This window comes from Pagrus pagrus (assembly GCF_965226575.1).
Source record: "Pagrus pagrus genome assembly, chromosome: 10".
NCBI classification, from domain to species: domain Eukaryota; kingdom Metazoa; phylum Chordata; class Actinopteri; order Spariformes; family Sparidae; genus Pagrus; species Pagrus pagrus.
This window is the reverse complement of record NC_140194.1, coordinates 32,761,794-32,774,255: the sequence shown is the minus strand read 5'-3', so window position 1 is coordinate 32,774,255 and position 12,462 is coordinate 32,761,794. Positions and strand designations below refer to the sequence as shown.

The 12,462-nt window shown below is 40.3% G+C and overlaps 1 protein-coding gene across 4 annotated transcripts in view; it reads left to right on the top strand.

Annotated features, from left to right (window-relative positions):
• The window catches only part of ppp6r3 (protein phosphatase 6, regulatory subunit 3), an 81,077-nt gene that overhangs the window by 23,065 nt on the left and 45,550 nt on the right, over nt 1-12,462 (top strand). For all 4 annotated transcript variants that reach the window (XM_084364646.1, XM_084364647.1, XM_084364644.1 and 1 more), the window contains exons 7-10: nt 7,697-7,809; nt 8,096-8,209; nt 9,875-10,001; nt 10,409-10,561. In XM_084364646.1, the coding sequence (XP_084220772.1) occupies nt 7,697-7,809; nt 8,096-8,209; nt 9,875-10,001; nt 10,409-10,561 (507 nt within the window). The remainder of the gene's footprint in view (nt 1-7,696; nt 7,810-8,095; nt 8,210-9,874; nt 10,002-10,408; nt 10,562-12,462) is intronic.

Here is a 12,462-nt window from a genome sequence, read left to right as displayed (position 1 = left end):
CTCCATTGACGATGGCTTTTTATAGTGGTTGTGCACGCGCGTAACTCGAGGTGAACATACTCAGAGTTGATTGAACTAATTCAGATCAGCCGTTCTGGAACCGGATACTCAGAGTTTCCCATCTCAGAGTAAGTCAACTCAGAGTTCAGGGATAGACTCAGAGTTTGTTGAACCTCCTTTCTGGAATACCCCCCAGGTTTGCCTCCGTTGATTGTACTGAATGTCCCACAGATGCTCAATCTGATTGGGATTTTAGGCATTTGGAGGCCAGATTTACACCTTAAGCTCTTCATCACATTCTGTGGGCCTCTCCTGAGCATTTTTTGCGGTGTGTCAGGACACATTGTCTAGCTGGGGGGCCACAACCATCGGGGAGTGCCATTGCCAGATGGTATGCTTGACCTGCAGCAGTGTTTGGGTGGGTGGTGCGTGTCAAAGTGGCATCCACATGACTACCAGGACCCAAGGTTTTCCCAGAGGAACTTTGATTGTAACATGATGATCGATGTTACTCACTTCACCGGTCAGTGGTTTTAATGTTGTGACAGATCAGTGTGTATATATAGACTGTAATACAAAACCAAATTGCGTGAGCTTTAACACAACAAATCTTGATAGGGCAATGGAATATTAGTCATCTATCTTTGCTTCCTAAACTTAGCCTCTCTTACCATCAAGTGTGCATAAACTACAGAATAGTAACTCCTTTTTAAAATACAAAAATGTAAAAATTCTAGTTTATTTTATTGGCATGGGCGATGAGAAGCAGTTAATTACCGGTTTCTGCAGGGGGGACATTGTGCATCCTTTCAAAATTATTTTTATTGAATTTTCCTTGGATGCATGTTTATAACAACTTTCAGAACATATGATTTATATGATTTAATCCAATACATCAAAAAAACAAAAAAAAAACAAAACATTTTTTTAAAATAAATAAATCGGTAAATACAAAAGTAACAACAATACCAAGATTATATAGAATCAAAATATACCAAAACAATGCAAGTAGAATAAAATAACCATGTGAGAAAAACAGAGAGAGGGGAAAAAAAAAAAAAAAAAGGGTGAGAAATTGAAATAGGAGTAAAACAGAAAAAAGAAAAGAGACACAAAAAATAAAAATAAAATAAAAAATAAAAAAGGGACACGTATATAAACACACAGGAAGGGACAACGTAAAGGACAACATGGAGGGGAAGGTTTGGGGGTGGTGGGGTCCAGTTGCGCATTTAATTAATCGTCCTCAGCCAGGGTATAGTTATAGTGGGTCAGTCAGAAATGTATTACTCTAATTGAAGCCCATCTAATTGTTTAACAAATTCAATAAAGTCATCCCATGTCTTAAAGTTCTGAAGGGCACCATTAACAGTATACCTGATCTTTTCTAATTTGAGATTACACATGATACTCTTGATAAGATGTGTGTGGGTGGGTGGGACAGCATTCTTCCAGTCTAGTAAAATCAACCGCCGCGCTAGTAAGGAGGAGAATGCCAAAGCCCTGCGCTGACAGGAGGTCATGGATATGTTTTCTGAGGTTACACCAAAAATGGCCATAAGGGGGCAGGGAGTAACAGGTTTTTTAAATATTTTAGAGAATAAGTCAAAGAAAGAGGACCAGAATCGATCTAATTTAGGGCAACCCCAAAACATATGATATAAAGTCGCAGGAAGCATTTTGCATCTGTCACACGGGATCAATGTGTGGGTAAATTTTTCTCAGGGCAGTCTTACAATAATGTAGGCGGTGCAAAACCTTGAACTGGATAAGACAGTGACGTGCACATATGGATGAGGAGTGTACACGATCCAAGGCTGCATCCCAAATGTCATCCAAGATGTCAAAGCCAAGCTCCTCCTCCAAGTGCTGTTTTATAATAGTTAAAGAGGGCATATTAATTGAAATTATGTATTCATAAACTTTGGCCAGCCTCCACCTTTGAGAGTGTAAGAGCATGTTAATAATATGATCAAGGTGAGTTTTAGGTGGGAGAGAGGGAAAATCTGGGAACTTCTTCCTAATAAAATCCCTTACCTGCAAGAACTGAAAAAAAGGAGACCGTGGCAGATCAAATTTTTCTTTAAGTTGTGTGAAACTGGCGAAGACACCATCTATGTACAAGTGCTCCAGTTTTTGGATGCCCTTGGCATGCCAGGTTTTAAAAACAGAGGAATGGCTAGAGGGGGGGGAATAAGGGGTTGTAAGAGAGCGGGGAGAAGAGAGAGATGCTCTGCAGGCCAAAGGAAAGTTTAAATTGTTTCAGAATTCGTAAAGAATGCCACACAACAACATTATGTTTGGGGATTGAAACTGGGAGCGGGAGCGATGCACCTAAGAGAGCAGAGAGGGAGTACGGATGGCAAAGGGAGGCCTCGATATTGACCCATGCTGGACAGTTTACACTGTCAAAATAAAAAGCCAGAAAGACATGTTGGTCAAGTTTGACGCCCAGTAGTAGGCCCCCAAGCCGCTTAGGTCTCTCAAGGAACTCTTTACGTATGTGTGCATGTTTACCCCCCCAGATAAAGTCAGAAATTAGTCGTTGTAAGGTTTTAAAGAATGAGCGAGTGATAAAAATGGGGAGACATTGAAATAAATAAATAAATTTAGGGAGACTGTTCATCTTCACTGAATTAAGTTTGCCAATCAAAGAAAGAGGAAGAACTGCCCATCGTGCAAAATCAGCTTTACAGTGCTCAAGAAGAGGAGCAAAATTGGCCTGAAACAGTTTTGAATATGTCCGAGTGATAGTCACACCAAGATGTTTAAATGAATCCTTTACAATCTTAAATGGTATGTCAATTTGCTGAGGGGGGGAGTGTGTTATGGGAAAATATTCGCTCTTATGCAAATTAAGTTTGTACCCTGAGATGGCCCCGAAAGAACTGAGCAGAGATAAGACGTGAGGGAGAGTGGTATCAGGGTTAGAGAGAAAAAGAAGGAGGTCATCCGCATAGAGGGAAACCTTATGCGTCTGACCGCCCCGAATAATTCCCTCCACCCTATCATCCTGTCTCAAAGCTATGGCAAGAGGCTCAATAGCGATTGAAAACAAGAGGGGACTTAAAGGACACCCCTGTCTTGTGCCTCTGCCTAGATGGAAATGGTCGGACACTTGATAATTAGTAAGTACAGAAGCCATGGGTGATGCATATAAAAGCCTGATCCAAGAGATGAAATTTTGACCGAAACCGAACTTCTCCAGAGCAAAGAAAAGGTAATCCCATTCAACGCGGTCAAAAGCCTTTTCCGCGTCGAGCGAAATTATAGCCTCAGCACCCAAATGTAGGGAAGGAGTATGCAAGATATTGAGCAGTCGTCGTACATTACAGAATGACTGTCTACCAAGGACGAAACCAGTTTGATCATTAGAAATGATGGAGGGGAGAATCATCTCCAAACGGAGATCTAGCACTTTAGCTAGAATCTTAAAATCCTGATTAAGGAGGCTTATAGGTCGAAAAGAAGAGCAGCACTGGGGATCCTTGTCTTTTTTCAAGAGGAGCGAAATGGTGGCATGATACAAAGTTGGAGGAAGAGTTTTTGTCTGAAAGGATTCAGTGTACATCGCATGCAAGAGGGGCACAAATATTTGTCTGAAAAGTTTTTATAAAAGTCGGCTGGAAACCCGTCCGGCCCTGCAGCCTTCCCGCTTTGCATTGAAGCAAAAGATTTTTTTATAAATTCGGGGGAGATAGTTTCTTCAAGTAACAAAACATCCTCAGGGCTTACTTTGGGAATATTCAAATTACTGAAAAAAATCACCAAACTGGTCTGGGCTAAGCTGAGATTCAGAAGTATAAAGACTTGAATAAAATTTTTTGAATTCATCATTGATGAGCTTGTGATCGGAAGTGATAGAGCCGGAGTCAGTTTTTATAGAAGGAATGGTGCAAGAGGCAGCTGTTTGGCGAAGCTGATGGGCTAAAAGTCTAGTAGGTCTATCCCCGTCTTCATATAGTTTTTGGCGGGATTTAAGTAGTGATTCCTCTGCGTGCTGAGTTGTTAAGAGGTCAAACTCTGTTTGTAAAGCGATCCTATCTTTAAGGAGCTCAGGAGTAGGGTTTACTGCATATTGCTGATCTAGACGGAGAATGGAGGAAGTGAGGTCAGAGATTCTACTTTTGCGAAGCTTATTTACATGGGATGTATAAGAAATTATCTGTCCCTGCAGAAAAGCCTTCAAAGCTTCCCAGCGGATAGATGAAGAGGTATCAGCCACAGGATTCGTCAAAAGAAATGTGTCAATTTGGTTTGAGACATAGGTGACACACTCAGGGTTGGAGAGGAGAAGAGGATTAAAGCGCCACGACCTGTTTGGGGGTCTTTCCTGTAAAGCGAGCTCAAGTTTGAGTGGTGAGTGGTCCGAAACAACAATACCTTGATAATCACAAGCTCTAATAGAACCAAGTAAAAAAGCATCAATAAAGAAATGATCAATTCGTGAAAATGAAAAATGTACAGAAGAAAAGAAAGAGTAGGATCTGGAGTTAGGGAATTTGAAACACCAAGGGTCCACATAATTGTAGGTCTCCAAGAATGATTTAACTACCTTAGATGATTTAGAGGCAGGATATGTTTTATGGAGGAACGATCACGGGCAGGGTCTAGAACTAAATTAAAATGACCGCCAAGGATTAGATGGTGTGTGTCTAAATTTGGTATCGAACTAAAGAGGTTATTAAAAAAATTAACATCATCCCAGTTAGGAGCATAGATGTTTAACCAGTGCAAGGGCTGTATTATACAGGGTGCCAAAGACCATCACATAGCGACCATTAGGGTCCGAAATGGAGCTGGATACAGAAAAAGGAACATCTTTATGGATGAGGATTGCAGTACCTCTACTTTTAGAATGAAAGTTAGAGTGGAACATCTGCCCCACCCACCCCTTTCTGATCCTAAAGTGGTCTAATAAACGAAGATGTGTCTCTTGCAAAAAGGCAATGCCTGTTTCCAGGTGTTGAAGATGGTCAAGTACACGCTTTCTTTTCACAGGATTGTTAAGACCGTTTACATTCCAGCTGACCAGATTCGTATGTAATTTCCTAGAGAAAGTGTTTATTGGTATAATTACCTTTCACCGAGGTGAGGAAGCAGCGGCAACTGGACCCGTGGGGTGGGACGGGGCGGGGAGGGGGAGGGGTGGACAAGGACGCAAAGAACACACCAAAAGAAAAGGAAAAAAATGAAAATAAAAAAAGTAAAAAAAAACAGATATGAGAATCAAACACACAAAAAAACACGACTAAACCGAAGTAGATGCACTTCACGCCCCCGAACGGGCTGAAGGCAACCCACCCTACAACACTTCGTAACTGTATGTATATACATACTGCGATGCCTATTTAGCAGCATCCTGGCTAAATAGAAAACAAACAGGAAAATTGCAAACTTTTTATATTTATAACTAATGTTTTAGAAAATTGGCTAGATCTTCAAACCAGAGACAAACAACAAATCAAGGTTGTTAAAATGACCAAAAACAGAGCTCAAAAGAGAATATATAGAGGTGACAGAGAGAAAAAATAAATAAATAAAAAAATAAATAAAAGACAATAATAATAATTATAAAAATAATAATGATTTGGGTGGCAGAGAAAAGAAGAAAAAAAAACACAAACAAACAAACAAAAACCCCTCAATAATAATAATAATAATAATAATAATAATAATAATAATAATAATGAAGTAAATGTTTAAGGCTGGGAAAATATTTCTACAAAAGGAAATGGGAATTTAATAAACCAATCCAAAAGGAACTGAGATACTGTGTGTTATTGTTAAATTAGGTGGACTAAACAAGAAATGAGGAAACAAAAAATAAATAAAAACACACTGGATGGGCATTGAACAACTACTCCCAGCATGAGCCAATAAAAGTAAAGTGCATTTAACTTATAGCTGCCAATCTCAGTTGAGCTTCAAACGGAGTGGGGGACTCCATTTCTCCTCCTTTCTCCCTCTCTACACCAACATAGCAGTACCACAAACAGAGCCCACATTAACATGAAACCAAAACAGCTCGACTTGCAGTCTCTTTAGCTTGGGACACCCGAGTCCATTTAAAAAAAGGAAAGAAAAAGGAGAGGGGAAAAACATACTACTTAGCTCAAGCTCATCTGAATAGAAGAAAGTGACGTTATCTTACCAGTATCAAAACGAAAAGAACTGCAAATTTACATGTGCACAGAACAGCATACATGAAAGCAGGCGGCAATTAAGATTGGAGAGAGAACAATAGGAAAAGGTTAAAGGTTAGACGTGCCGCCGCAATATAGTCCAACGTACACTCTTAACAGCTAACGCCGAGTAGGTCACTTTAACAAACAGTAACACGGCCAACCCAAGTCATTGAGGGGAAATAACCCAACAACAGCTATCTGTGCAGAACGACTGCAGTGGGAGTCTGACAGGAAGCTTATACATACGTTTTAATCATACACAAACAGTCGTGTGCCACAAAACGCCATCTGGGTGGTTGGTTAAGCCATGTAAGCTCACCTCCACTGAGAAGACAAGTCAAGTGTCAGCTGCGCTGGTGGAATCACCGGAGGTCGCTGGCACATGTTGGTTAATGAAGCTGAGAGCCTCCGATGGCTCGGTGAAGCTCACCTTCTGGTTTTCCCACGTGAAAACCAGACGGGCGGGATGGTAGAGACGAAAGGTGATGTTAGCCTGGTGAAGTCTGCGTTTCACATCGGTAAACGAAGAGCGGAGCTGGGCCACCTGACATCGGGGAAAAAGTGAATCCGCTTGTCTCGGTACAGAATCGGCCCCTCGTGGCGGCTGGCGAGACGCGGCACCAATTCGCGTACTCTGTAGCTGTGCATCCGAACCAGAAGTGGTCTTGGCTTGGCCTCAGCTGGTGGTTTGGGTGCGGCGGTTCGGTGGACGCGGTCAATGATAATAGGCATTTCAAAGGCATTGGGGCCAAAAACTTCACGGAGGAGGTTACACACAAAATCAGCCGGTTTAGGCATCTCCACTGGTTCGGGCAGGCCAATAATGCGGATATTCTCTCTTAGTGTGTAATTGCTCAAGTAGTCAAGTTGTTTCTTCATGGCCTCGTTTTCCTTCGTTAGCCGCGCCACCGTCCCACTTAGCCCCGCGAGTTGGTCACAAGTGTTGGTTAGGGACTCCTCCACATCCTGAATCTTTTTCCCGTGCACATCAACCGTCCGCTGCAGAGCCGAAATAGCCGCACCACACTCTTTCTGAAAGTTTGCAAGCGACACGAGGTTTTCGTTCCTCAGTTTGTCGATGGCGGCTTGAAAGTCAGCAGCAGCATCCATGACTGCGGGCGGGGGGGAGCACAAGCTAGATTGGTTAGCTAGCTTAGCCGTAGAATCGGAGTCAGCCGCGGAGGAGTGCACATCTTTGGTCTTCTGTCTCGTTTCTGGCATATTTACAGTCTCTCAAGTCTCTTACAACTTTGGGATAAACATAACTTGGTAAAAGTTTGCAAAAGCACCAATAAAATATATTTCAGTGGGAGCTGCGAGGGGACCGTCTGGCACGCTCGCATGCTTCACTGGAAGTCGGACATTGTGCATCCTTAATGAATCTAGATGTATACTATGATCTATTTATAAGACATGCTCAATAACGTTAGGACTCTGGGAATCAACTACATGACGAGTTTATGGTTAATTGTCTTATTTCTCCCTTTTGACCACCTTTCTTGATAAAGAGACACTCCAACGCATCCCAGTCGCTGTGTGAGATCATCAGACTGAGCAGAGACCAGATGTTCCAGGTCCAGGGCTGCTTAGAGCCCGACCCACTTTTGGCCACACTGGAAAAGTATGAATGTGTTTATTTGCAAGACCTTTAACAGTCAGCACTACACAGAACGAACCTGGTTAATTTTTGTTAAATGTGACCTTTGATAACTCCTAAGTTATTAGGGCTTGCTAAATATTCCTTAGATTGTTATTACTGTCAGTGTTTTTTCATGTAGATTAGGCAGGTTAGTCATAGCTTCTATTTGCTCGTCATGTTTTGCTTTTGTTTAGTTTATTTTGCACGGTGTGCAAGAATACATTTAGCTATTGCCATCTTAACCTGTCTTTATGTCTATCCTCCTTAGGCAGGAGACAGTGGAGCAGCTGCTGTCCAATATTTTCGACAAGGAGAAGAATGAATCTGCAATTGTCAGTGTTATCCAGATCCTTCTCACATTGTTTGAGACGAGGAGACCAGCGTATGTCATGTGGCTTCTGCTGCTCTTGATACTTAATTTGACTTTGGATATACAAAGTAGATGATGAGATTTTTGGAAAATGTGAAATGGGAACAAAATTTCTCAGAAAATAGAAATGACTGAGGTTGAGGATCAGTTAGTTAGTCTTTTACATGTACATTTGTTTCTAAAGTCACAGTTACAGTAAATTGTTAATGGATGATTGTCTCTTAATACAGGTAGTATCCTATTTTCATAGTTTCATTTAATTTCAGTTTCACTATTCAGCAAAGTCATTGCTGAGATATGGGAACACTGCAGCATTGCTATTACAAAGAATGCCAAAAACATGAGAAATCTAATGATCAAGGTTGTAAACAAGCCCAATGGTTAATCCAGATTATCTAAATCCATTTGGAGAAAAACTCAAAGTGAACACACCTGATGGTATCATTAAAGATAGGAATGACGGCCAAAACCAAACCATCTGTGTAAAAAAAATCTGTGTACCCTTCGTTCTTTCGTTTTTTCGTTTCAAAACCAAATTTAAAAAATGGAAAAACAACTTTTTTTTTCTGTTATTCTCTTTTAAACCCAGAACGAAAAAACATAATAAGCGAGAGAAAGGGAGAAAGAAAGGAGACACCAGGCGTTTACCAGCAAAAACTGAACGTTTAGAAATGAAAAGAGGGAAATCACAGAATATGTCCAGGAGACTCCTCAGGACGTGAGGGAGGAAGAATCAGATGGTGGCTCAGGTAGCGATGAGGAAAATATATATGGCTGCACATCTGTCAGATGCACTGTAAGCAGATGTAGCCTACACCATGCAGACATTTCTCAAATTTTATTTTGTAGGCTCAGGACAGACTAGATCATGATTGTATTGGATATAATAGGGTAGCCTAACCTAATAAATCTCTCGGCTGCTGTCCAGTCCGTAATAAAGGGTCTGTGGTGTGTACTCTACGTCATCGCCAGGTAGAACAATTATAACCCCCCCCCCACACACACACACACACACACGCTCTATTTTCATACCACATTCTGGCTCACTTCCTATGCCTCTGACTCCGCAAAAATCTCCCAGCATTCCCCAAATTTTCAGAATATCAAAATAACAAAACAATAAAAATCAAATACTTAATTTTCACGTTTTTTCTGTTTTTGTTTTAAAACAGAATAACAGGCACAAAATGTAGTTTTGTGTTATTCTGTTTTTCCTGTTTTTTCGTTCTGGGTTTAAAAGAGAATAACAGAAAAACAAAGTTGTTTTTCCGTTTTTTTAATTTGGTTTTGAAACGAAAGAATGTGGGGTACACGGATTAAAAAAGACTAAATCAGTTTTACTGTATGAACTTGAGAATTTGATGCTCATATCATCACCAAACAGTTATAAACTGTTAAACACATTGAACATGATTTTAGAAAACATCACAGAGTTGATGTTTTGAATAAAATCTACAGTGTAATGTCTACCCGCTGCCATCTGCATTATTACTATAAATGTTCCCACTACTTTGTTGCCGGTTTAGGGAAAACACTGGGTAAATATTTATGGATCAGAAATCAGATATTGAAGCATACATAAACAATCTGTGACTTAAGGCACAATCCAAAAGATTTGGCTCTGCTGCATTGTGTTTGCTTAGTTAGTTCATTAGGTTATGCCTTTCCATGTTGTAGGTTTGAAGGTCATATGGAATGCCCTCCTGGGATGTCCCACCCTTCATTTTCAGTCAACCACAGCATCCTGGAGGCTGTGAGACCCCGACTGAAAGACTTTCACCAGCTGCTACTGGATCCCCCAAAGGTAAAAAAACCACACAGCTGTAAGCAGTTTTTTAAGCACAAAATGTCTGGTAGATTGAAGTTAATAAGTTGGAGGCTACATGGGTCTATGTCATTTATTAATCCTTTTAGACGAAACCAACAGTCTGTTATTAGTTAGATTTAGGAAGTATGTTTTATTGTTTTCTTATTTTTATTTAGACGCTTTTAATTATTTTCTTCAAGTTTCTCTATGTATCTATACTTAATCCCTCTGGGGATCTATTGAAAAAATAACTATTCTTAGAAAGCAGCTGAAGATCATACATGGTCCAGTGACAGAATCAGTAAAAAGGTCTTCTACCATATCTATGAGCATTAAGTCATCGAGTAATTAATTATTGTGTCTGTATGTATTTAATTGTCCATTCATTCATTTACCACCAACAGAGGAATGTGATGAAGACAACGTGGGGGGTGCTGGACCCTCCTGTGGGCAATACCAGGCTTAATGTGGTCAGGCTGGTGGCCAGCCTGTTGCAGAGCAACACACACAGCATCAACACAGAACTGATTAACCTCAACACACTGGGAGTCATACTAGTGAGTACTATCCGTATTTTTAAGCTGCTGACAGCTGTGGCCGGTGGTATTATGTTTTCGGGTTGTCCTTCCATCTGTCCTTTCCATTGTTGTGAACGCCATATCTAAGGACAGTCCACTAGTACACAGTCCTGCTGTGTATTTAGCTCAGCTGTAAACAATTGGCTCTGTTAGCAAACTAAATCTCTCTGCTGCTCACCAGCTGCTATCAAATAGGATTTGTGTCCTCTTAGTTTAACCAGCGCAACGATCTTGTGAGGTCTTGCCAACAAGCCATTTGTGACTGAGGGATAGATGGTCTGGTACAGCGGAACAATTCATAATCTTTGTATGTTACTTAGGTCTTTCGAGTAGCCAGCTGACACAGTGCTGTGGAGAAATGGTAACAGAATGAGGTGACATGCTTCATTGTGTGTCAGTAGTAGTCAGTTCAGTTTGTCATTTGCTAAGTCTGTTTGTACCAAGCACATTTTCTTTTTCCTTTTCTTTTTTTTGATTTGGCGACCTGAGAATGGGACTCGAAAATCAACTTTCTTCCTAATAGTTTAAAGAGTTTGTCTACATTACATAGTGTTGCTATAATTGGCCACCTTAATGCTTGCCTCGCCTTTCTGTTTCTCCCTCCTTTTTGTTTCTCCTGTTTGTCTTGCCCTTTATTTTTCTATTCTGTGGCCCTGAACACTTTCATAGATGGAGCCATTGAAAAACGTCACATGGTGGCCATTTTACTTGCCGCCATAACTGAATTATGTATTTTGCATCATATCTCCAAAACCAAACATTACAACACAGAAAAGGTCTACCTCTATGTTTAGATGGTCAATGATTACAATGATGCCATATATAATATGGCAAATTAGTCAGGTGAAGAGTTAATGGTGAATTCAGGTATGTTTTAAGAAGGAAACTAGATGGTCCAGGTGAAATTTTAAAAAATCTTTCACTTTTTCATAAAAGCATGAAACTTGGAACTGTTGTACAGTTTGTGGCCCTGACATTTTTTAGATATGGAGCCATTCCAAAAATGCCATGTGGCAGCCATGGCGGCCATTTTACTTTCCACCATAACTGAATTTTGTATTTTGCATCATATCTCCTGAACCATACATGATAACAGAGAAAACGTGATGTCTACCCCTGTGTTTTCATGGTCAAGGATTACAATGAAACCATATACTACATCAGGGGTCTCGAACTCAAATTATCTTGGGCCATTGTCATTACTAAGGAGGACCACTGCAGCGTTCAAGTACTACAAGGAAGCGCAATATGTCTGAAATTTTATTTATTTCCATTATTAACATAATACAAAATGTAAACAGCAGTTTGTATACATTTTTATATAATTACTTTTTTAACAGTTGCAGTGCAAATCTTTTTTCCCTACTCTTAAATAACTTATAGAAACCTTGCACTGAACTTACAAATGAAATACATTTGTCTTTATTTTCTTTCAGAAGTATACATCTGTATGCATATTAGTTTTCAACTGTTAAAATCTTTTTTCCTTATAAATTACTTCTTTAAACCTTGCACTAGGGTTGCTGCGTAATCTGTGTTTCAGGTGTTGCGGCAATTAAATTGCTTGGCCACCACCCCCACCATCATTTTACTTCAATAGTCTGACAACAGACGCTGGAATTACAAACTGCCAGAGGCGTCTACTCCGTGCATCAGCAGGGCCAGCATGAGAGTTGCAGCACAGTGTAACAGGAATCAAATTTAAAGCTATGTTCTACGATTTGAAAGATTGATCATAATTATTAACATTATTTAGATGGTGGTTATGGCCCAGTAGGACGACCTACACAATGTGAAGAGCAAAAGGAACCAAATAAATCCATTCTCTCTAGTGCCTGCAAGACTGCAAAGAAATTGACCAATAGCAGCCATCCGGTCCG